The sequence below is a fragment of the Erythrolamprus reginae genome, chromosome 1 (assembly GCF_031021105.1).
Source record: "Erythrolamprus reginae isolate rEryReg1 chromosome 1, rEryReg1.hap1, whole genome shotgun sequence".
Classification (NCBI taxonomy): domain Eukaryota; kingdom Metazoa; phylum Chordata; class Lepidosauria; order Squamata; family Dipsadidae; genus Erythrolamprus; species Erythrolamprus reginae.
The window spans coordinates 145540259-145565829 of NC_091950.1; the positions used below are offsets into that span (position 1 = coordinate 145540259).

The 25571-nt window shown below is 40.7% G+C and overlaps 1 protein-coding gene across 1 annotated transcript in view; it reads right to left on the reverse strand.

Annotated features, from left to right (window-relative positions):
* Positions 1-12151: 12151 nt before the first annotated feature.
* FNTB (farnesyltransferase, CAAX box, subunit beta) overlaps positions 12152-25571 on the reverse strand; it is a 34270-nt gene continuing 20850 nt past the window's right edge. Inside the window, exons 8-12 of the mRNA XM_070728281.1 lie at positions 25351-25480; positions 22293-22425; positions 20515-20626; positions 17544-17658; positions 12152-14687 (exon numbers count right to left, since the gene is read on the reverse strand). Of these exons, the coding sequence (XP_070584382.1) occupies positions 14580-14687; positions 17544-17658; positions 20515-20626; positions 22293-22425; positions 25351-25480 (598 nt within the window). The 3' untranslated portion in view covers positions 12152-14579. The remainder of the gene's footprint in view (positions 14688-17543; positions 17659-20514; positions 20627-22292; positions 22426-25350; positions 25481-25571) is intronic.

Sequence of the window (25571 nt, forward strand, 5' to 3'; positions counted from 1 at the left end):
CTGGGCTATTTCTCAAAATGATTCACAATATTCACCAAACATAGATAATGCACATACAGTACAATTCAGTAAATAAAAATTTTGTTCAGTGTCACCAGGAGTAGGTGTCCAATAATGTATAAAAAGGAACTCTAAATTTCATCTTTGCTTATCTCGAGATTGCCTGGACTTACCAGTCCTTGCACATACTGAGAAGATACACAGATAGGATGAAAGTTTTTTTTAATTTTGTGGCGGAGGTTTAAGATGTAACATGCAAGATGTAAGATGTAACAACCATTACCAAAAAGAGAGAGTGACAGAGAGAGAGAATCCAGGCTTCATATATACTACTCAAAAAAATAAAGGGAACACTCAAATAACACATCCTAGATCTGAATGAATGAAATATTCTCATTGAATACTTTGTTCTGTACAAAGTTGAATGTGCACAACAGCATGTGAAAATGATTGTCCATCAGTTTTGCTTCCTAAGTGGGCCGTTTGATTTCACAGAAGTTTGATTTACTTGGAGTTATATTGTGTTGTTTAAGTGTTCCCTTTATTTTTTTGAGCAGTGTATTTCATTTCTCCACAGGTACGGTAACTCGCCAAGTCATTAGCCATATTCCCTGTGGTTTCCTTATAATTAGATAAATTTTGCTTTCTCCATGTAAAGTATTTCACTGGATTATTCGGAATTAAATCATATAGGATAATTGAGAACTTTAATGGGGTTTTTTTAACTTTAGGAGTTTGCAGATTTATGACTGGGATCTTACAAATGTATATTATCAGCCCTAGTGAGATCTGCAAGACTTGATCCCCAAACAAATGTTGCTAAATTGCAACTCTAGATTGCTAGATTGCAACTACAGAGAGTTTGGTCTAGAGCCAGTTTGGTCTAGCAGTTAATGCACCAGGCTAGCAACCAGGAGACACTGAGTTCTGGTCCTGCCCTAAAGCATGAAAGCCGGCTGGGTGACTTTGGGCCAGTAATACTCTCAGCCCAACCTACCACACATGAGTAATTGTTGTGGTGAAAATAGAAGGAAGAGATACGGTCACCCTTTGTTTATAAAAATAATAAAGGTGGGATATGTGCTCATACATGCATGTGTGTGCGTGTGTAAAATAAATTGCAAAACAGTTCAGGTTCATGTGATGCTACTATTAGGTCAGATGTCATCCTTATAACAAATGCATTTAGATTTTTTGAGGTTGTGTCTTAGGACCTGTAGTGCTTTTACAATTATTTAGAAAACTAATTTCATTTCAGTTGCTACTCTTTGGTTTTATTGCCACATTACTCCTTAACATCCTATATTTATTATTTTGTGCCAGTATTTATTCATTCATTCATTCATTCATTCATTCATTCATTCAATTTTTATGCCGCCCTTCTCCTTAGACTCAGGGCGGCTTACAACATGTTAGCAATAACACTTTTTTAACAGAGCTAGGCTATTGCCCCCACAATCTGGGTCCTCATTTTACCCACTTCGGAAGGATGGAAGGCTGAGTCAACCATAGTATATGGCTTCATTGATCTTAACTTTTTATTAGAAACAAAAGTTTACTGAAGCAATGGCCCCTACTTTATGGGGTACCACAGGGCTTGGTATTCTCTGCTCTTCTTTAACATCCACATGAAACTGCTGCAAGATTATCTGCCACTACTGGACAAAGTATCACTAATATACTGATGATACCCATCTATTTTCCTCTGTCGCAGGTGAAGTGAGTGATGCAGTAGACATCCTTTCACAATTCCTGAAGGCTGTGAGGCTCTCAGTGGGGAACATACTTTAATTGAACCCTAGTAAAATTGAGTGGCTGTGGGTGGGTCTTTCTGTGTCCAGGTGTTTATCGTCGTTGGTCTTGGATAGGGTTGCACTACTCCAGACAGACTTAGTGAATAACTTGGTCTTCTTGAATTCACATCTCCTTAAAGAGCGGGTGGCAGCCATGGCTAGGAGGGCTTTCTCCCAGCTTCATGTTATGTGCCAGTTACACCCTTCCTGGACAAGGGCCCCCTCAGTGACTGATGCCCAGATAATCTCCTGATAGGATTATTGAAATGCACTTTACTTGGGGCTACCCTTGAAAAGTATCCAGAAGCTTCAACTGGTGAAGAATGTGCCTGTGTCAGCTACACTGATAACTCAAAGAAGGTCACAGATAACACCTCTGCTTCATGAACTGGTGCCAGTTTGCCTCTGGGTCCAATTCAAGATGTTGGTTATTACCTATAATGCCCTATAGGGCTAGGCTACCTACGGAACTAACTTCACCCCATTTGCATCAGCCTATTCCACTTGTTCAGGCACGGAAGGCATGCTTCATACTGCATCAATCAAAGAATTTCAACCAGTGAGGTTAAGGAAGAGGGCCTTCTCTGCCGCTGCTCCTGCTTTGTAGGTGTTGTGGCTGATCCATGTCCTGCTCAGCTGATCATGGATTTTGAAGATCAAGAAATGGATGTATTTTAGTATCTAGACCAATGTTCTTGGCACCCAAGTCAGAGTGAAGAGGATGAGGAATTAGAGACTAAAAGCTAACCAGAGCCTATGGCACCCTCAGAGATGCTATCAAGTGACTCAGGAGTTGACAGCAAACCACTTATAGATGCAAGAGTGCACAGGACTATGACCAACATAATTATTTGAGAAGGAGAGGTTTGGGAGTGAATAGCTCTATAGAACAATTGGCCACGCCTTGTGACTATATAAAGGAAGGTCTCATGAGGAATCAGGGTGAAGGACAACATTCCACAATGACAAAGTGTTTATACCGTGCTCTAGAGGTCCAGTTTGCTTCCTGACTGCTTTAAAAATACACAGTGCCTATCCGAGACTTCTGACAAAATGCTGTGAGTTTGGAATGATTAATAGATTCTTCTCAGAAATTTTTAATGAGCTGTTGGAATCCAGCCGGGAAAACTCATTAGCCATGGACTGCTACCCAGTTCCTGATAAGATTCCTTTCACTTTTAACTGTTCGATGCTATGGACAATTATTATCAATATATATAGATTCATCTTATACCAGCTGGGTCGTGTGTGTGAACTTAGTTTCTGGGGTGTCCGAGCTTAGACAGAACCAAGGAATATCTTGCCCTCAGAGTTAAGAAAAGCTCCCATCTCTCGGCTTTCCACAAAGAGGTCAAAACCTGACTGTAACCTTGTGTGGAGGACACAGAGGCCCACATAGCCATGGGTTGGCTGGCCTCGGGAGAACACTACCAACCCGGCCTTGTATTACAAACTCCTAAGTTTTCCACCTTGCAACTCTCCATTTTTCAAACTTTTTCTCATCATTCAGACAGAATCCAACATCCTTGGAGCAACTGAAAGACTTAGAGCTTATAAAACATACCAACAAGCTTTGGGTTATAACAATGCTAAATGTCTAGAGAAGTAGCCCCCATCTGAGATTTTTGCCTGATATGAAAAAGAAATAGGTTTCACTTAGAAATGAAAAGTTGTTTTTTCACACATTACACTATATTTCAAAGCATTCAAAATGAAGTTCTAGTGGCCATAGAATTCTCTTTTACTTCAGGTTTCCCACCAGTCTGATTATATATTTTTTTAAAATAGGCCCCATTGGCATCTTTAAAAATAAAAAAGTTGAGTGGCTGTAGCTCTGGTCTGTATAAGTGTATTTCTTGGACCAAAAATTATGTACAAACAAAAATTGGGTTACAAAGGAATTTGAGGGGATGGCAGCCATTTTGTTGAACCATCTACAACATGGCAAAAATTCTGATAAATTACCGCTCTCCCCAGATATCTATGCTTAAACTATATTTCCAAAATTATAACATGGGATCATTATTTGGCCTTATATTAGCTCAAGAATTAGGTTGCCATTGCTTAGTTTTATGGTAGAGCATTTTCCAGTCCTAAAATCTGCATTATCCATTAATGTACTTTACCTTTGGGAACAAAGCAATTCTTAATGACAAGTCTTCACATGTATTGCTCCCAATTTTTTTTTCATATTTACATTTCTATAACTGCCCATGTCAAAGAAATGACTGGGTGGCAAATATAAAACATACATTTCTTCTTGAATTGCTCTAAAATATTATATCTCTTCCCAAAATGGAATAAATAATCCAACTGACTGTAGTATTTCTGTAAAATGCATGTTTATTGCCCAGAGACTATACAAAATATTTGGGATATTGGTGGTAATAAAGTAAAATAAACAATAAAATGGGTCATGTGTCAAGGGAGAGAATTTTCAATTTTCTCCTGGATTATTGGCAACTGGGTGTTTTGTTGTTGTTTTTTAATAAAGTGGTGGGGCGGTAGGAAAAGCAAGTAGGATGCTTGGCTGCATAGCTAGAGGTATAACAAGCAGGAAGAGGGAGATTGTGATCCCCTTATATAGAGCGCTGGTGAGACCACATTTGGAGTACTGTGTTCAGTTCTGGAGACCTCACCTACAAAAAGATATTGACAAAATTGAACGAGTTCAAAGACGGGCTACAAGAATGGTGGAAGGTCTTAAGCATAAAACCTATCAGGAAAGACTTAATGAACTCAATCTATATAGTCTGAAGGACAGAAGGAAAAGGGGGGACATGATTGAAACATTTAAATATGTTAAAGGGTTAAATAAGGTCCAGGAGGGAAGTGTTTTTAATAGGAAAGTGAACACAAGAACAAGGGGACACAATCTGAAGTTAGTTGGGGGAAAGATCAAAGGCAACATGAGAAAATATTATTTTACTGAAAAAGTAGTAGATCCTTGGAACAAACTTCCAGCAGACGTGATTGGTAAATCCACAGTAACCGAATTTAAACATGCCTGGGATAAACATATCCATCATAAGATAAAATACAGGAAATAGTATAAGGGCAGACTAGATGGACCATGAGGTCTTTTTCTGCCGTCAGTCTTCTATGTTTCTATGTGGTCACATTTTCAATCATATTTTAGTGCTTACAAGACCAAAATGATCTTAACTCACAGCTGCTTGTCATATTTGGCAAAAGGAATGGGAAGATACAGGAAAGCCCAAGGTTAGACGTCTGGCTCTTGCTCTACCTCAATTTTTCCTAGTTGGGTGCCTGCCATATTATTGAAGGTAAATTCCAATAATTTGTGTTCCCCAGCCACTTCTGGAAAGTATCAAGGTTTCTCATGATCATTGGGTTTTAATTAATGAATTGGTTTTCTTTATTCTGCTTGGGACAAAGCATGTTACACAAGTATCCTCCAGAGCCCAAAGCTGTCGTTGCGGCATTCTTGGTTCTAGTGGAAAATAACATTTCAAGCTATTTGTTATTTGGACAAAAAAAGAACATGCAGTGTACATTCCTGATTCAAGCATGATGCAATAATGAAAAGATGGGCATATTTTGCTCAAAAAGGAGCAGTAAGCATGGCAGCAGATACGAATCCCGGTTTGCAATCTAGCAAAGCATCTGGAGGGAAATCTTAATTGCCACTAAGCCAGTCAAATCTCTGTATATTTACTGTACAGAAGAAATTAGATGAAAATGTTTGTATATTTTCAGAAATTCTTTAGACAGCTATTTGGGCAACTGCTTTATTTACATGCCTAACATGTACAATTAATGTGTTCCTGTAGGGCTCCTAGTGTCATGAAAGCTGATACCCTCTTAGCAACATCTCAGTAGGATGCTAACAAAATATTTAAGCAAGCAAAATGACTGCTGCCTCATGTAACAGGAAATGGCACAGGTTCCCAATTTTAATGTAGCTGTCCCCGGCCTTCTGTTATTCTAAAATATTATGTTTGCAGATTTCCTGTCTATAATCTCACAAGCATAGGAAAAAGGGCTCATCTCCAGGATTGTGCTCAACTTTTGGTACATATATACAATGTGTGGAAAGTTCATGAAGCAGCTTTTTAATAAGATCTAGTTATAAGATCTGGTTATAAGACAGAAGTCAACAATATAAAAATCTGACCAGTTGTAACATTTGAGTTTTGTTTTTCAGTTTTTCAATTGAGTAGTTCGTTAGCCTTATATAGAGTTATTCGCTATGCTTCAATTCAATGCAACTTTTTCTCCTAGATCTACCTACTGTTGAGCTAACATTCCCTGTTTTCTAAAGCTGTGGAAGCCATGCTAAGTTTGTGAAAAGTAGACAATCAGGAATTACGGCATTAGCATAGTTCAGGAAAGCCCTGGAGAGTACAGTGACATTATAAGCCAAAAGACTCAGCAATCATTTCCTCTCCCAACCTAATTGTCAGCAGGTGGAAATTTGCCTTCTATAACTCCTATGAAACCCTACATGGCATAGGACCAGACTATCTCTGAGACCGCCTTCTGCCGCACAAATCCCAGCGACCGGTGAGGTCCCACAGAGTTGGTGTCTTTAGGATCCCGTCGACCAAACAATGTTGGTTGGCGGGACCTAGGGGAAGAGCCTTCTCTGTGGGAGCCCCAGCCCTCTGGAATCAGCTCCCCCCCAGAGATTCATACTGCCCCCACCCTCTTCACCTTCCAAAAAAGTTTAAAAACTCATCTTTGCCACCAGGCCTGGGGCTTTTAGATCTTCCCCCTGACCAATGAATGTTTTCTGTATGATTGTTGAATGATTGGTTTGATAGGTTTTCTCTTAATTGAACTAAATGGTTGTTTTAATGTATTATTAATTGGATTCATATTATTGTTCTGTTTTTGTACATGCTGTGAGCCGCCCCGAGTCCTCGGAGAGGGGCGGCATACAAATCCAATTGAATGAATGAATGAATGAATGAATGAATGAATGAATGAATGAATGAATGAATGAATGAATAAATAAATAAATAAATAAATAAATAACCATGATGGCGAACCTATGACATGTGTGCCACAAATGGCACGTGGAGCCATATCAGAGGGCAAGCGAGACTTTGCCCTGTATGCATGCGTGCGCTGGCCAGCTGATTTTCAGCCTTGGGAAAGGCCATTTTGCCCTCTGGACGCTTCAGGGAAGCTTCTCTGAAGCCCCGGATGCAAAACAACCGCCACCTGATGGACAAACCGGAAGCTTGGGGAAACGCACTTCTGTTTTGCTGTTGTGCTGTTTTTTGCACTCCAGAAGGTTCAGGGAAGCTTCCTGGAGCCCCGGAGTGCAAAAAACAGCACAATGGCAAACCGGAAGTGCGTTTCCCCAAACTTCCGGTTTGCCCATTTGGGTATTTTTTTCAGTGAGGGGAGATTGTGGGCATGTGCAGGGGCAGTGGGGGGGGGGCCCACATGCGGAGGGGAAGGATGTGGGCATGTGCACACATGGTAACACACACACACCCTTTTGGCATGTGAACCAAAAACAGGTTCGCCATCACTGTCCTATAACCAGCATTCGCTGGCTGGGGAATTCTGGGAGTTGAAGTCCAGATATCTTCAAGTTGCCAAGGTTGGGAAACACTGCTATAAGAATCCTGCATAGGAAATACCTGAGGAAATAGGGTATCGGAGATGCTGTTTTTTAGTACACAAACCTTTATATTACAGGGATATTTCTACCCATCCCACCACAACTCCTTAAACATTTTTTCTTTGCCCAGAAACAACTGCTTGGTTTGGTGTTTTCAACGGGTCCATTCTTCCTATGCTTGTTAAGAATTATAGATTTCAAAAGGGAAGTTGCATTTTATTTTTCAGATCACCACAAAGCTATAGTAAATTTCTCATCCTAAATTTAGGTTAATTGTGTTTTATGTAAGCAACGTCAAGCGACTTTAATAAAAAACATTTTGCAATCGGCTATGTGTGGTCCTTTGCATAACTTCAATTAAAGACAGCCAGGCAGCAATACTGACAATATTAATCTGTTTTACTCTTGGCACATAGTCCTGATAATACCTCAAGGGAATGGAGTTCCTCGTGCACATATATCAAGGTCCCCACCCTTTTTTATTTTAAGCAGCATTTTTAGCGATGAGTCTGCGTTATAGTATAATAGCTCTGAACTCCGTTTCAAAACAGTAAATGAACACTTCACTTGTCACTCTAAGTAAACTATCTATGCTATATACAGTATATTAACTTTCTAACGTGAACAATCAGTAAAAACACAGTAACTGGGACTCTGCAAAATACAGTGGCAACTTAATCAGAGGGCAATTGTTCCATTTCCTCCCCCTGCCCTGCACACACTTTTTTTTAGCACTTCCTGAATCTAACATTTCTGACATTTTACATGAAAGAGACCATTCATTTGTGGTCATTAAAACAAATGGTTCTTTAATACAAAGCATAGTTTACTACAACACACAGTATGAAAATTAGCATCCTTGCAGCTCTTTACTCTCATAAGTGGTAAAAAAAAATGCTGCCTGCTATTTTTTACAACCATCAGTTAAACAGCCTTTTCATGGCTGCATGGGAGCTTCTATTGCTGTCCAAAGTCTTAAGTATCTTATGTGGCTGCATGGAAACTACTTATAGGAATACTATAAGCACTATTAAGCCCACCTCCTTAAGTTATAGTATTTTAATCTTATAGGATTTACGCTTATAGGATTTGCTGAGGGAAGTATATTCAAGGTGTATTGAAGATGATAAATTGTACTGTAAACCCCTCAAAATTTAAGTTGGTATCCAAACAGCTGAATTCCTGCATCCTGGATTATACAAATACACTATGTGCACAATTACTGTATTATTATTTTTTGGAGGATTAATTTTATTATTCAACAACTACAGTGTTCTCGGTCAATCCAAAATGTTAATAAACCTCAAACCTGAATATTTAAGAACTTAAAGTGAGGTTATGGCTTTTTCAGGAGAGTATCTATGTGTACATAATTATTGGGTAAGTATTAGTGTGCAATTTATTATGCAACAAAATGAAAAATGGAAACTTCCCCATCTCATTTATTTTTATCTGTTAAAGTGAGAATAACAAACTACTTAAAATTTACAAATAAACTTTTCTGACATTTCACAAAAAAAAAATAAGTGACCAATATAGCCATCTTCTTTTCAATAGGAGTCATAATCCTTCCATTCATGAAACCTGAGTTTCTTGATCTGTTGACGATCAACGTTTTGTGCAGCAGCAACCACAGCCTCTCAGACACTGTTCAGAGAGGTGTACTATTTTCCTTCACAAAAAAAAAACACATTTAAGAAGGGCCAGCAAGTTCTCAATAGTGTTTAGGTCAGGTGAGGAAGGGGGCCATGTCATTATTTTTTCATCTTTAAGGCCTTTACTGGCTAGTCACATAATGGAGTACGGGGAAAATATAGCGCAAAGGCCAGCAGCAGTAGCAGTTGCGGTCAGGTGTGCACGCGCTATGCACGCACAACCAGAGTGATTCCAGTAAAAAATTACCGTTTTTTTTGCTTCTGCACATGCCCAGAAGCAAAGAAATCAGCAATTTTTGCTGCCGGAAAGAGATTTCGGCTGCTGCACATGTGCGGCAGCCGAATCTTTCTGGCGTGCCTAGAGCAGCAGCTGGGACCGGCAACAAAAGTGGCCTGCCCCAGCTCCGGGCTTGTGGCCTGCTCTTTGATCTCCCAGGCCGCAGGAGAGATGCCTGAAGCATGGGAGAGCATAGAGCAGCCCGCTTGGCCAGAATTGGGGCCACCCAGCCTGCTCCCTGTGTCATGGCCCCTCCAGGAGGTGATCAGGTAAGCAGGGGCGAGAAGAGTGGCAGGGCAAGAGGCGGGGGGAGCAAGGGCGAGGGGCATGGCGGCAGTTGGCAGTGAAGCAGGCAGCTCTTATCTCTTCCCTCCAATTTCCGATGTTGAAATCGATTGTGTGTGCATCTTCGCATGGGGTTCAACTTCTGCGCATGCACAGAAACCGAATTATGTGCTGGGCACAGGCGCAAGCTAGATGCATGCACAAGGACATGCTCCCAGCACGTTCTGGTAGGGCCAAAATTGGTGGCCTGACGCTGACTTAGATACATGTGATGGACCCTGCATAAAAATTATGGTTTTCTTGAAAGATGTAGATCCCTGTACCATTGCTTGAAGAAAGTATCTTCTAAAAATTGGTAGTAGATTTGGGGAGTTGATTTTGAGTCCATCTTCAACCCAAAATGGCCAACTCTGAGTCTGCAGAGAGGGGCAGCATACAAATCTAAAACTTATTATTATTATTATTATTATTATTATTATTATTATTATTATTATTATTATCATTATCTAGCTCATCTTTCATAATATCCGTCCATACCAGTACCCTACCTCCACCTTGCTGGCATCTGAGCCGAAGTGGAGTTCTGTGCCCATTACTGATCCAGCCACAATTCCATCCATCTGGTCTGTCAGGAGTCACTCTCATCTCGTCAGTCCATAAAACATTTGAAAAATCTGTCTTCAGATATTTATTGGCCCAGTCATACCATTTCAACGTATGTGTCTTGTTCAGTGCTGGTTGGGTTTCAGCCTTCCTTACCTTGACCATGTCTCCGAGTACTGAAACTGTTGTACTTCTGAGCACTCTGGAAGTTCTGGAATATGACAGCACTGGAGGATAATGGATTCCTGGTAGCTTCATGTTTGATTCTTCTCAAATCTTTGGCAGTTAAGGTGCATCTTTTTTTCCCAACACATTTCTTGAGACCCTGTTGACTATTTGCAACAAAACATTTGATGGGTCTGTGATCACGCCCCAATATCTTAGCAATTTCAAGAGGACCGCATTCCTCTGAAAGACTTTTTGCAATTTTTGACTTTTCAGTCAGTTAAATCTCTTTTTTAACCTATTTTGCCTGAGGAAAAGCTGCCTAATAATTATGCACTTTGATATAGGTGTCCTTAGGCCACACCCTCCCTCATTAAACAAATATACATTACCCGATCTACTTATAGCCACTAAGCATTTAAGTTTATACCGCCTGAAGGTGGAAAATATGCATACTAAGGATGGTATGGTCAAAATACTCAGTGGCCTAATAATTGTACAAATGGTATAAAGAAAACCTGCATTTATAGACATACATCATGCAGTTGTTTAGAATCAATTCCTTTTCCCAATTATGAAGAGGAATATATTTACTGGTGCTTCAAACTCACCCTTTCTTGCTGGCCAGAATTTGCTTAACTTTGGAGATTTCACCAAGCAGTACATTCAAACATCTTTGTAGTTGTAGGAAATAGTAACTTGAGAGATTTAAAAAGTCAACAGTTAAATCTACTTTCTCTCTCCCACACTCACTGTCTTTTGCTGTTCATTCAGAGATATGACTGTTGCATCTTTATGCTCCTTATATAGGAAGAAATAAATGCCTCAGATTTTGTTCCATTCCAGATCAACCTTTCCTGCCTTTCAAAGGCACCCACCGTTTTCACCTCTCATTTATTGTCCTTCCTGCATTAGAGAAACCATAGGATTGCATCCCAAAAGAGCTCATCCAAATGTAGATCAATCTTACCTCACCTGCACCTTCTAGATGTGGGGATGAATTTTTAAAATTCCTAGCATGCATATCTATTGCACAGAATGCCATGAATTGAACAGTCCATACCTCACGAGCCCTCAAACAGAAGATAGCTCTATATGGTTTCTACTGGCTGTTGCAGAATACAATTTTTCCTGCTCCACCTCCTTCACATCAGTTTTCCATAGTGTTACATTTATGCAAGTGTCAGGCAAAACTATTAGTGCTGTAGGATTCTTGTTGTGAAGCAGAATTCTACCAAACCGAGCTAAGTTTAATCTAGCCTTTGAGAGCCAGCAGCAATATATAATGGAAGTTTTCTAGAGTTAAGAATTATTTAATCATTGCAAATCCATTTGCAAAAGTCCAGTGGAGATATACCGGTAACTTGAAATAGCTTGAAATAGATCTATACTAGTCTCCCTTCATTTTCATTATCAGCAAAAATATGTTACATACACATATGTATGTATGATACAGATGTATATGTGTGTAGCATATTACACTTTTTTCTACAGGTCAAAAGCACCAGCCTGAAGATGACGAGTGGGACCTCAACAAAACGTCGCCAAAAATCTCTGAAACTTACATGGGAAGAAACCCAAATATGCCAAGACTTTCACACCTGTACCAATGACATATGAGGTGATATTATTTTCATGTAGGTGGAATATTTTCTGATGCCTGTTCTTACCACGCAGGACAAAAATACAACCCCAAGACTAAATATAATTATTTTTCTTAATGTGTAGCCCAGCACTAAAAGGGTTTTCAGGCAACCGTATGAATTAAAACACATTTACTGTGAAGAATTTTATTAAGTCATAACTGTACAAGTAATAAGAAAGCAATTATTGTATATACAGTATATCTAGAAAGCCATTCAGACCCCCTTCACTTTTGTCAATTTTGTTATAGTGCAGCCTGATTTTACAGTTGTTGAAATTCATTTTTTCCTCACTAATCTACATTCAGCACCTCAGAGTGACAAAGTGAAAATGTAATTTTAGAAATGTCTGTAAATGTATTAAAAAGAACTGAAATAAGCATAAGTATTCAGACCTTTCATTCTGTGCTTTGTTGAAGCACCTTTGGTAGAAATTACAGCCTTGAGTCTTTTTGGGTGTGACGCAACAAGCACCTGGATTGGGGGATTTTCTGCCATCCTTGCAAATTCTCTCAACCTGTCAGGTTGGATGGTGACCATCAGTGGACAGCCATTTTCAGGTCCCTCCAGAGATGTTCAGTAAGGTTCATGTCAGGGCTCTGGCTAGGCTGCTCCAGAACTTTCACAGAGTTGTCCCTAAGTCACTTCTGTTGTCTTTACTATGTGCTTGGGATCGTTGTCATGTTAGAAAGTGAACCTTTTGCCCAGCCCAAGGTCATGAGTGCAGTGGAACAGGTTTTTATTGAGGATCTCCCTGTGCTTTGCTTCCATTCAGCTTTCCCTCAACCCTGACCAGTCTCCCAGTCCCTGCTGCTGAAAAACACCCCCACACCATGCTTCAGTGTTGGGATGATATTAAGCAGGTGATGAGCAGTGCCTGGTTTCTTCCAGACATGTTTAAAATGGAGGCCAAACAGTTCAATCTTGGCCTCATCACACTAGAGAACCTTGTTCCTCACAACATGAGTGTCCTTCAGGTGCTTTTTTACGAACGCAAAGTGGGCTTTCGTGGGTTTTGCACCGAGGAGAGGCTTCCATCCGCTATAAATCCCAAATTGGTAGAAGACTGCAGTGCTCGTTGTCCTGGAGCTCCGCCCCATCTCCACAGAGGATCTCTAGAGCTCAATCAGAGTAACCATATTGGTTACCTCTCCTACTAAGGCCCTTCTCCCTCAATTGCTCAGTTTGACCAGCAACCCACTCTTGGAGGAGTCTTGATTGTGCCACACTTCTTCCATTTGAATATTATGGAGTCCACTGTGTCTTAGGAAACTTCAGTGCAGCAGAAATTTTATTGTAGCCTTCCCCAGATCTGTGCCTTGCAATAATCCTGTCTGAGCTTTACAGGCAGTTCCTTTGACCTCATTGCTTTTGCTCTGCTACACTATCCCTCAGCCCTGAGGCCTTCTATAGAGAAATGTGTGCCTTTCAAATCATGTCTGATCAATTTACCTCAGGTAGATTCTAATCAAGGTGTAGAAACATGTCAGCAACGATCAAGAGAAAGGCGAGACATTTCAAGTGTTGTTGCAAAGGTTTTGAATATTTATGCCAACGTGAGGTTTCAGGTTTTTGTTTTTTTAATAAATTCACAGATGTTTCCAAAATTCTGTTTTCACATCAACATGTGGTACCAAGAGTAGATTAGTGAGGAAAAAATGGATTCCAACGACTGTAGAATCAGACTGTAGCATAACAACACTGACTAAAGTGAAGGAGGTCTGAATACTTTCTGAACGTACTGTATTTATATATACTGTATATATCTTACAAAATGCATAAACATCATTGTATTATCAATCCCATCCCCAGACAAGCAATTTGCATGGGAAATAAAAGTCTTGCAGAAGCATTCCTATCTGCCTCTTTTTGATCTAGGCAGAAAGAAACCTTTTGGTGCCAATGTCCAAGACCACGCTTTCCCGGAGTGCTCCATCCAACATGTGATACACAACTACACAGTCAGGATATGCATACACCATTTAGCTTGGTTTTCTTTCTACCGGTGCATCCAATAGCTGGGAAACTAAATCTCCTGGCTAGAAATGTTTACAATCCCTCGGGGAATGTAAAGAGCCAGATTAAAGAAACTGCCTCCCAGAGTAGGAGATCAATGTACCATCTCTGGCCAAGCCAGTATGCAGCTGATGATGGAGCTACATCCCCCCACCCCCATTCCTCCCACCCCCATGATGCTTAGCATAGTGCAAATGAAACAACAGAGCTGCTTTGCCAGATGCTTACGATAGTAACATGCTGCATTGTTTCAAAAACAAAGCTGCTCCTTAATGAGAGCGCTTCCTGCCTAAGTGAGCACCCAGCATGACCAACCATACACCGTCACACAGCCAATCGGCTATTCCGTTCTAAAGACAACTGGTATATTTTTGGTATGGCTAGCAAAGCTCTCTCAAAAGACAGGCACGCACACTCAAAGTAGAGCCCGAGGAAGTTAACTTCATGGCTCAAGTCCCACATCGGCCAAGACGATATGCAGCGTTATTGCGCCGAACATCAGGACAATACACTGCAAAGTCTCTCTAAGGGCGGCGAGAAGGCTCAGTTAGTATAAGTCTCTTCTCTACTCGGAATTGGCTTTTTCAGGAAGTGCATCACAGCTTGCATCACTTTGCCAGGGGAGATGTTGTAGACAGGATGTGTTGGCTGCTGTTTGGGAATGAAGGAAAAGGAGAAAAAAAAGAATTAACTGCAATTCTGATGGCTGTTGGCAGTTCTCTAACCCAACACCCAACTCTTCCCCCCAAAGAAGCAATCACCAAATTTGGACATTTAAATGTTATATAAATGAATGAATGAATGTTGAATGCATGTTTTTATATTATTAGGATTTTATTATAGGGATTTTTTACATTGTAGGTGTTTTAGCTATTAATTTTAGTATTAGGTTGGGTCTCACTTTCATATTCATTGTATTTTTCTATATTGTAAACCGCCCTGAGTCTCTAGAGAAGGGAGGCCTAGAAAACCGACCAAGTAAACTAATAAAATAAAATAAACATTCAGTCAGCAGATGCATTCATTTTACTTGATAAAAGCTTGACCACCGAGCACCAGGAAGTCCTTGACTTACATCACAATTGAGTTCAGAACTTCTATCACTAAGCAAGGAAGTCGTTAAAGCGAGGCCGATCCAGTTTATCTTTTTTTTGCTATGGTCTTTAAAGGAATCTGGTTTCCATTATTTGACCATGTTTTTCAGGACCCTCTTGGGAAGGTCACAAATGGCAATTACGTAGCCCCAAGATGCTGTAAACATGTAAATGTGAGGTAGTTATTGTCAAGCACCCAGATCATGGTCATGTGACCATGGATCACTGTGATAATAAGTACGAGGACCAACTGTATGTAACCTTTTTCCGCATTGTTGTAACTTTGAGTAATTGTTAAACAAATGGCTGTACGTTCATCTCCGAGGCGCGGGGGATGAGTCTGCCTATCGGAATGAGGTGGACCAGTTGCTTTCGTAGTGTGGAGACAATAACTTGATCTTTAACATCAATAAGATCAAGGAGTTTATAGCGGAGTATAGAAGGAATAGATCAGACATCCAGCCCTTACTTATCAATGGAGACAGAATGGAGCAAGTGGCCAATTTTAAGTTTTTGGCTGTTAGCATAAAAGAGAACCTGACCTGGAACACTCACATTGCAGCACTGGTCAAAAAGGCCCAGCAGAGATTATACTACCTGAGACTTTTCAGGAAACAACTGAATGAAAAACTGCTGGTGACCTTCTACTGCTGCATCATAGAAAGTATTTTAACTTACCGGTACTTCACCTGTGTATGTTTTGCCAATTGCACAGTGGCAGATAGGACAGCGTTCTAGAGGGTTGTGTATATGTGTTTTATTTTTATAGTTGTTCACAGAAGATGGTGTTTAATTTTGTTGTAAGACGTCCAAATGACAATAAAGTAAAGTAAACTAAACTAAACTAAATCTACATCCCATGTTCTGAAGGCTATTAGAAAATTTCTTCAACTTTGCTCTGACCACCGAACAATGTATTGTCAAGCCCAGTTTATTGTGACTCAATACCCTGTAGATGTTTTCAAGCTTTAGCATTGCTGGCTATGTCAACAAAGCTTGCTTGCCTATCTCTACGCAACAAAACAGTAAGATTCCGCAAACTCCTCTGCTTGCCATCTGCCATTTTTCTAAGGCTGGTGAGGAAGATCTTTCCTTCTGGTTATCAAGTCAGAAAGAAAAATGTATGCAAGACTGCAGATAGACTGTGAATCTCAGGAAAATTAAGGTCCCTCATTTATGGAACATTGAGGGATTTCTAATCTAATGTGTATGAGGCAAGGACTCTGTTGGCACAGGAAGAGTAGTATCTTTAATCTTCTTGATGCTAGAGCCAGCTGGGACTGTGGAAGGGAAATGGGGAGATACTTGCCCCACACGCAACACAACGCCTGTCAGGCCCAAGCCGTCGTTGGAGTAGAGGCTTTGGCCTGCCAACCCTAGTATTCCCATCCTGCCTCATCCCCATCGCTATCTAAAAATTGCCTCACAAGAGTATCAGTTTATATATTGTTACATATCTCGCACCAAGCCATGTGTTTTAACATTACTAAGCCATCCGACCACAAATGACCACAAAAGCTTCCGACCACAAATGAAGCCAAAATTGACATGGCTAAGGGAGACAGTTGTTAAGTGAGTTTTGCCTCCTTGGCCAGGTCGTCAAGCTAAATCACTTCAGTTAAATGAATCGTGCAGTCATTAAACAAATCTGGCTCTCTTCCCATTGACTTTGCTTGTTAGAAGGTGATCGTATAACCCCAGGACCAGTATTGGGGTCCTACCAGACCGGGGGAGTGTGGAAATGGAGTTTCGGGTGACGGGCGGGTGCATTGGAGTGAGATTTGGCTTCTACACGTGTGCAGGAAGCAAAATCTCACGAGAGGATAGCCTGAAGGACAGAAGGGAAAGGGGGAATATGATTGAAACATTTAAATATGTTCAAGGGTTAAATAAGGTTCAGGAGGGAAGTGTTTTTAACAGGAAAGTGAACACAAGAACAAGGGGGCACAATCTGAGGTTAGTTGGGGGAAAGATCAGAAGCAACATGGGAAAATATTATTTTACTGAAAGAGTAATTGATGCTTGGAACAAACTTCCAGCAGATGTGATTGATAAATCCACAGTAACTGAATTTAAACATGCCTGGGATAAACATATAGCCATCCTAAGATAAAATACAGGAAATCGTATAAGGGCAGACTAGATGGACCATGAGGTCTTTTTCTGCCGTCAATCTTCTATGTTTCTATCTATTATGGTTTGTACATGTATAACACTAAACTGTGGTTTACAAGTCACATTACAGTTTAGTACACTACAAGAGCCTGATTAACCCATTTCATGGTACCTGATATCTACAGGTGGGTATAATTAAGAAAGCTCTGCTAGGGGGCTTGACCTGCATTAAAAAAACCATAACCAATCCTGGGCATCTACACACATAGATATCAAGTCCAGTTCAGATGAAGCTTACCAGACGGTTCTCTGGCACTCCTAGCACGACTTCATGTAAAAGATCTCCACTGCCAAAATGCTGTGCTATCGACAACCCACTCAGGCAGTAGCATGTATGGTAAAAATCTCGAGACCTGGAGGGGAATCGCACACAAGGTTGAAGTAACATAAATTGCAGTGGCTTTATGTAGAGTTCGTTTTTTAAATTAGCAATACAGTAGTACCTCTAGATACGAGCTGCTCCACATGCGAGTATTCCAAGCAAAATTTCTGTTCGACACCCAAGCTCAAATTCGGGATACGAGCCGAGCTTCCACTAGGCGGCGCAAGAATTCCTTGCTTCCAGTTATATGGGCGTGAAAAACAAAGTCTAAAGGCATTCGTTCGAGATGCGAGTTGATTGACATACGAGCTCGGGTCTGGAATGAATTAGACTCGTATGTCGAGGTACCACTGTAGTACTTAGACTTATATCCCACTTCACACTACTTTACAGCCCTCTCTAAGCAGTTTACAGAGTCACGATTGCCCCCAAACAATCTGGGTCCTCATTTTATCCACTTCGAAAGGATGGAAGGCTGAAAGACTGAGTCAACCTTGAGCCGGTGAGATTCGAACGGCAGGCAGTCAGCAGTCAGCAAAAGTAACCAACAGTACTGCATTCTAAGCACTGTGCCATTGCGGCTCTTGAAATTAGGTTTAGAATATGTAGAAAATCAAGCCAACAGGCAAAATCTAGCTAGAAGGAGACTCAAGTATCCACTTGGTTCAGTAGTGAAATCCATTTTTTAAACTACCAGTTCTGTGGGCGTGGCTTTGTGGGCGTGGCCAGGGAAAGATACTGTACTGCAAATCCCCATTCCCTCCCCACTCTTAGGGGAAGGATACTGCAAAATCTCCATTCCCACCCCACTCTGGGGCCAGCCAGAGGTGGTATTTGCCAGTTCTCCGAAATTTCCTCTACTGGTTCTCCGAACTATCAAAATTTCCGCTACTGGTTCTCCAGAACCTGTCAGAACCTGCTGGAATTCACTCCTGCCTTGGTCTCATCTTGACTATAAATAGTCCTCGACTTACAAACACAATTGAGCCTAACATTTCTGTTGTTAAATGATATATTTATTAAAGTAAATTTTGCTCCATTTTATGACCTTTCTTCCCTCAGTTGTTAAGTGAATCACTACAGTTGATAAGTTAGTAACCCAGTTGTTAAGCAAATCTGGGTTCCCTATTACTTTGCTTTTCAGAAAGGTTGCAAAAGGTGATCACATGATCTCGGCGCACAGCAACGGTCATAAATATGAACCAGTTGCCAAGCCTCTGAATTTTAATCACATGATCACAGGGATGCTGGAAAGGTTGTAACTGTGAAAAACAGTCATGTCACTTTTTTCGATGCCGTTGTAATCTGAATGGTCACTAAATGAACTATTCTAAATTGAGAACTACCTGGACATCACATTCAGTCAATGGGTATTCCAAAGAAAGGCAGAAAGATCTGGAGGATGATGATCAAATTCTATCTCCTTTCATTTCTCAAGTTTTTGCCTGGCCGCCAATGCATATATTAATCTGGCTACATTTATCTTCACAATAGAACACAAGGCAAATTTGAAGGGTCTTTAAGGCTTGGTTGAGTTCAATGGAGTTGCCAGTAAATTTGAAACAAGCTGTTTCCCTTGTTAGGTTACAGTAGAATTATGGCAACTTAATATAACTTACTTAAATGGATTGCTGAATTCTGCCGCTCTGGACAAAAAAATGTGGAAGTTGGATTTATTTATTTATTTATTAGATCTGTATGCCGCCCCTCTCCGTAGACTCGGAGCACCTCACAACAATAATAAAAACAATGTACAACAAATCTAATATTTAAAAATCTCTAAAAATCCCTTATTTAAAAACACACACAAACATACCATGCATAAACTATATAGGGCAGGGGGAGATGTCTCAATTCCCCCATGCCTGATGGCAGAGGTGGGTTTTAAGGAGTTTACGAAAGGCAAGGAATGTGGGGGCAATCCTAATCTCTGGGGGGAGCTGGTTCCAGAGGGTCGGGGCCGCCACAGAGAAGGCTCTTCCCCTGGGTCCCGTCAGACGACATTGTTTAGTCAATGGGACCCGGAGAAGGCCAACTCTGTTGGACCTAACTGGTCGCTGGGATTCGTGCGGCAGAAGGTGGTCCCAGAGATATTCTGGTCCGATGCCATGAGGGCTTTATAGGTCATAACCAACACTTTGAATTGTGTCCAGAAACTGATCGGCAGCCAATGCAGACTGCGGAGTGTTGGTGTAACATGGGCATACCTAGGGAAGCCCATGATTGCTCTCGCAGCTGCATTCTGCACAATCTGAAGTTTCAGAACACTCTTCAAAGGTAGCCCCATGTAGAGAGCATTACAGTAGTCGAGCCTCGAGGTGATGTTTCAATGCAGATTCCCCAATTCAGATTCTGCTGCTAATTCCTCCCTAACTCTAGCTCTCCAAAACGCTTCTCTGGCTATCATTTTAATGCACCTCTATCAGTATTGGATTCCTACCGATACAGGCCACTCTATGGCTCCGGTAGGGAAAACTGAGCTGTGCATGCAACTCCAGCTGACCAGCGAATGGGCACCCGCGCAAGATTTGGCTTCTGCGCATGTGCAGGAAGCGAAATCCGATGCGAGGACACTTGCACATGTGAGATTTTGCCAATTTTTGCCAGTTTTTTTGCTTCCGCACATGCACGGAACAAAAGGAATTGCTGAAAATCGGCAAAATCTGCACAAAAGCCAAATCTCTCACGGGCGCACACATCTGCCCGTCGGTCACCCAGAGCTGCGCGCACAGCTGCACCAGTAGCGGTGGCGACAAGGGACCCTTGCCTGATCGCTATTATGCAAAGCGTTTTTAAGCAACATGCGACCAGGACTTTTGATAATCCCAAATTTATAATTTCCAATTGCAAGGAAGATGCCTGTCAAGAATCACCCAGGACTACTCACTTTCCTGGCTTGTCCAAAAGACCTCCTGCAAGACATTGGCAACACAACAAGATATACTCTTGAAGGGCTTGTTGGTCAAACATCCAGTGTGTCATACTGAGAGCAGGATCACCTAAGAGAAACATCACGTCAATAAATACTTAAGAAAAATAGTTGAAAATAATTCCTGCACACCATATTAATGGGAATATAGAAAAGGAACTTGCTTGATTCAAGTTTATAGTTTATAGTTTATTAGATTTGTATGCCGCCCCTCACTGAAGACTCGGGGCGGCTCACAGCATAACAGTAATACAATACATTACAAATCTAATAATAAAAAATTAAATCCATTTAAGAAGGCATTAATAACATAATGAAACTCCTAACTATGCAGTCATACACATTCAACCTAATCTATCATACAGTAAGGTCAAAAACATAATAAAAAAGGGGAAAATATGGTAATTATCCCCACGCCTGGCAACAAAAGTGGGTCTTCAACATTTTACGGAAGGCGAGGAGAGTGGGGGCTATTCGAATCTCTGGAGGGAGTTGATTCCAGAGGGCCAGGGCCACCACAAAGAAGGCTATTCCCCTGGGTCCTGCCAGCCGACATTATTTGGTCGACTGGACCTGGAGAAGGCCAACTCTGTGGGACCTAATCGGCCGCTGGGATTCATGCGGCAGGAGGCGGTCTCGGAGATATTCTGGTCCGATGCCATGTAGGCCTTTATAGGTCATAACCAACACTTTGAATTGTGACCGGAAACTGATCGGCAACCAGTGCAGGCCGTGGAGTGTTGGTGAAATGTGGGCAGATCTTGGAAGCCCCACGATGGCTCTTGCGGCGATCTGAAGTTTCCGAACACTCTTCAAAGGTAGCCCCATGTAGAGAGCGTTGCAGTAGTCGTTTAGTTTAGTTCTGGAGCATGACCCTACTGGAGAACTATATTTCCTATGTTATTATTGTCTAGACTAGAGTCACCCTTCCCAAACCTGGACACTATCCAAGATTTTTAAATTCAGCTCTTCAGTTTTTTCCTAGCTAATGTAACCACTGCTGAGAATTTTGGGAGTCAAAGCCGTTTTGGAAGACAGGTTGGGTAAAGTTATTCAGATGGACTCCAACGTTCATCGTGCCCAGCTAGGGTTGGAGCTCTAGCCCAACACAAGAAACACCCCAGGTTGAAAATGTCCTCATGGCACACTCACAAGGGTCAATTGTAGCAAATGTAGATCACTTAATCATTATCAAGATGGCATGTCCTAGATTTTCTATTTCACTCTACGGAACTTTAAGGAGACTCTGCAGGCAAGAACTAAATTTCTAGCAGTTGTTGGCAGCTGCTGGTTTGTCGTCTAGTCTTTCCAATTATAGGTGGTCAATAGACCATCCAACAGTTGTATGCTGAGCTGCAAGACAACTGAAGGATCTAGTTGCTAAGGAAATAATTAGACCCAAATGAGTATTGAGCAAGAGACAGGTTGGAAAAGAGACAGAACTGAAGATGTACTTTGCCTATCCTCAGACATGACGTTTTGCTTTTGTCTCTAATCTTTGGCCAGTCAGCGGTCTGTAGCATTACATGCTTTCTAGCTTTATTACTAAGTTGAAAGAAGGGTATTTCCCAGTTGCTACAAAATCAGAATGCAAAAGCTAAGATTATTCTGTGCTCTTCATTCGTGAGCTTTCACTGAACTCCAGCATACGTGTCTACTCCAAAGAGGAAATCAGTGTCAAGAAACTGTGTGCAGTGGAGAAAGCATGGGTAACATATAGCAAAGTTCAAACTTACTTTTGGCATGCAAAGCTCGATGTAGGAGAGGCAGTAAACCAGCCTGCCAGAATGAGTAGCAGCCATCCACCAGCTTGTTGCAGCGACCTTGAAACCCTCCTTCAAAACGCATCTGACGGCTTGTAACCCAGTGCTGGCAGAGAAAGCAAAGCAATCACCACTCTCGCCCAAAGAAATCATACACATAGTAGACCCAACTTAGAGAGTCAGGCCTTTGCATATTTTGATTTCCCCTTTAGTTTAATACAGCCTTAGTACAACTATGTATCCAGGTGGCGACCCTTAGTTATAAACTTGAAGGAAGGCAACAAAAAATCAGACTGCTCAATCAACATATTAAAAATAATTTTATCTCACACCATTATAACATGGTAGAGTTGCAATCCAGCAAAGCCATTGAGAAATAATGGTATAGCAAATATTCTCCGCCCATTAATGAATATGAGTGGTTTTCCTCAGAGTGTTAATGGGCAGGAACATTCACTGCTACTATTTTTATTTTTTATTTATTTATTTTATTTATTTTAAATTTTTTATTTACAAATATACAAAACATAAAAAACATTCATAATAGTTGGTAATAGGATCTTTAACAAAACAGTGTGTGTGTATATATATATATATATATATATATATATATATATATATATATATATATAATAGCATTCAGTAAGCGTATAAACTTACGAAAAGGTAAGAGAAAGATAATATGCAAGGGAAAAATAAAGATAGAGAGAAAAGGAGGAGAGGAGAGAAAAAAGAGGTGAAGAAAGAGAAGAGGGTGGGCGAGTGTACAGTGAAGTTGTGTTGAGAATGTGAACTAATTTTAACTTTATTAGCTCATTACCTTAGATCAAGATTAGTCGTATAGATAGAGAGAAGCCAGCGTTGAATTTATCACAGTATAGAGATTTTATCTCTGCTACTATTTTTATTTAGTGTTGTGATATGCTTTGTTATTCTTTCCATTTTGTATTTTTAATAACACAACACTATTATCCATCTAGAATATTATTTAATAATTTTGAAAAGGTGCTCAGGGCCTTCATGAAACTGAATGAAGTGAAATTGGCAGTACTAAATAAATACAAAACGTTGTGTATAGAAACATAGAACACTGTCGACAGAAAAAGACCTCATGATCCATCTAGTCTGCCCTTATACTATTTTCTGTATTTTATCTTAGGATGGATCTATGTTTATCCCAGGCATGTTTAAATTCAGTTACTGTGGATTTACCAACCACATCTGCTGGAAGTTTGTTCCTAGGATCTACTACTCTTTCAGTAAAATAATATTTTCTCATGTTGCTTTTGATCTTACCCCCAACTAACTTCAGATTGTGTCCCCTTGTTCTTGTGTTCGCTTTCCTATTAAAAACACTTTCCTCCTGAACCTTATTTATTTATTTATTTATTTATTTATTTGATTGATTGATTGATTGATTGGATTTGTATGCCGCCCCTGTCCATAGACTCGGGGCGGCTAACAACAGTAATAAAAACAGCATATTAAAACAGTTAAAAACCCTTATTATAAAACCAAACATACATACAGACATACCATGCATAAAATTGTAAAGGCCTAGGGGGAAAGAGTATCTCAGTTCCCCCATGCCTGGCGGCAGAAGTGGGTTTTAAGAAGCTTACGAAAGGCAAGGAGGGTGGAGGCAATTCTAATCTCTGGGAGGAGTTGGTTCCAGAGGGCCGGGGCCGCCACAGAGAAGGCTCTTCCCCTGGGTCCCGCCAAGTGACATTGTTTAGTTGACGGGACCCGGAGAAGACCCACTCTGTGGGACCTAACTGGTCGCTGGGATTCGTGCAGCAGAAGGCGGTCCCTGAGATAATCTGGTCTGGTGCCATGAAGAGCTCTATAGGTCATAACCAACACTTTGAATTGTGACCGGAAACTGATCGACAACCAATGCAGACTGCGGAGTGTTGGTGTGACATGGGCATGTTTGGGAAAGCCCATGATTGCTCTCGCAGCTGCATTCTGCACGATCTGAAGTTTCCGAACACTTTTCAAAGATAGCCCCATGTAGAGAGCGTTACAGTGGTCGAGCCTCGAGGTGATGAGGGCATGAGTGACTGTGAGCAGTGACTCCCGGTCCAAATAGGGTCGCAACTGGTGCACCAGGCGAACCTGGGCAAACGTCCCCCTCGCCACATGTGGAACCGTATCAAAGGCTTTGCTGAAGTCCAAGCATAAATTTTTTAACTTGAAATGCTGACATGAAATTAATCATGAATTATTAATCATTAATTACACCCATTGCTTATTTTTGAGACTGAAATACAGACATGGACTTATGGACAGCAGATTAGAAAAAACACGTGGAAGACTGGTTTGGATATGGTGACTGCAGCAGGATTAGTATATACACAAAGGTAAAAACAACAACAGTGAGATACCCGCAATGGAGAAATATACAGTAAAGATTGGAGGGGGGGGGGGAGAGATCTGATGATTTATGGATTTCCCAATTTAAAAGGGTTGAATAATGGAAAAATGTGATGTAATTTTAAAGAGAGAAGTGTGCAGATTTCCGTGTAATTGCTAAAAAGGAGATATGGAGTCACTCCTTTATATATATTTTATTTTCTTCCTTCAGTTTGCTTTTCTCTCTCCAACTTTTCTCACTTTTTCCTTCTTTTTTTAAATTTTAGTTTAGATTATTTTTTCCCAAAGGTGCTTTTTTCAAGAGGCAACTGGACTTTCTGATTTTTCTTTGAAGACGTTTTGCTTCTCATCCAAGAAGCTTCTTCAGTTCTGACTGGATGATAGGGAACAGAAGGTCAGAGCTGAAGAAGCTCCTTGGATGAGAAGCGAAACATCTTCAAAGAAAAATCAGAAAGTCCAGTTGCCTCTTGAAAAAAGCACCTTTGGGACAACCAAGGCCATGGATGACTGAGAATCTCCACAGACATTTATATTATTTTGTTTTATATCTGAGAACATTTTAATAAAAATTATGGAACTCTAATTCAGTTGCATTTGATTTCTCTTCTTTGGATATCATGACATAGGTAAGCGAATTGATCAAATGGTTACTTACTAATAAACTTTTCAGATTCAAAACGTTTTCATTTTTGAGAATGACCAAAGCTGCCAGTCCACAAAATGTATATCCTCCATGGGCTTCCATGCCGGGAACGCCACCGATCCCGCCCTCCCAGTTCTGGCATCTAATTCAAAATTAAAACACAAAAGCAGAGGCTGTATTGTTGTTCCAAGATAGAAAATAAGATTAGTGTTTGTTTTTTTCTGCTTTTCCTG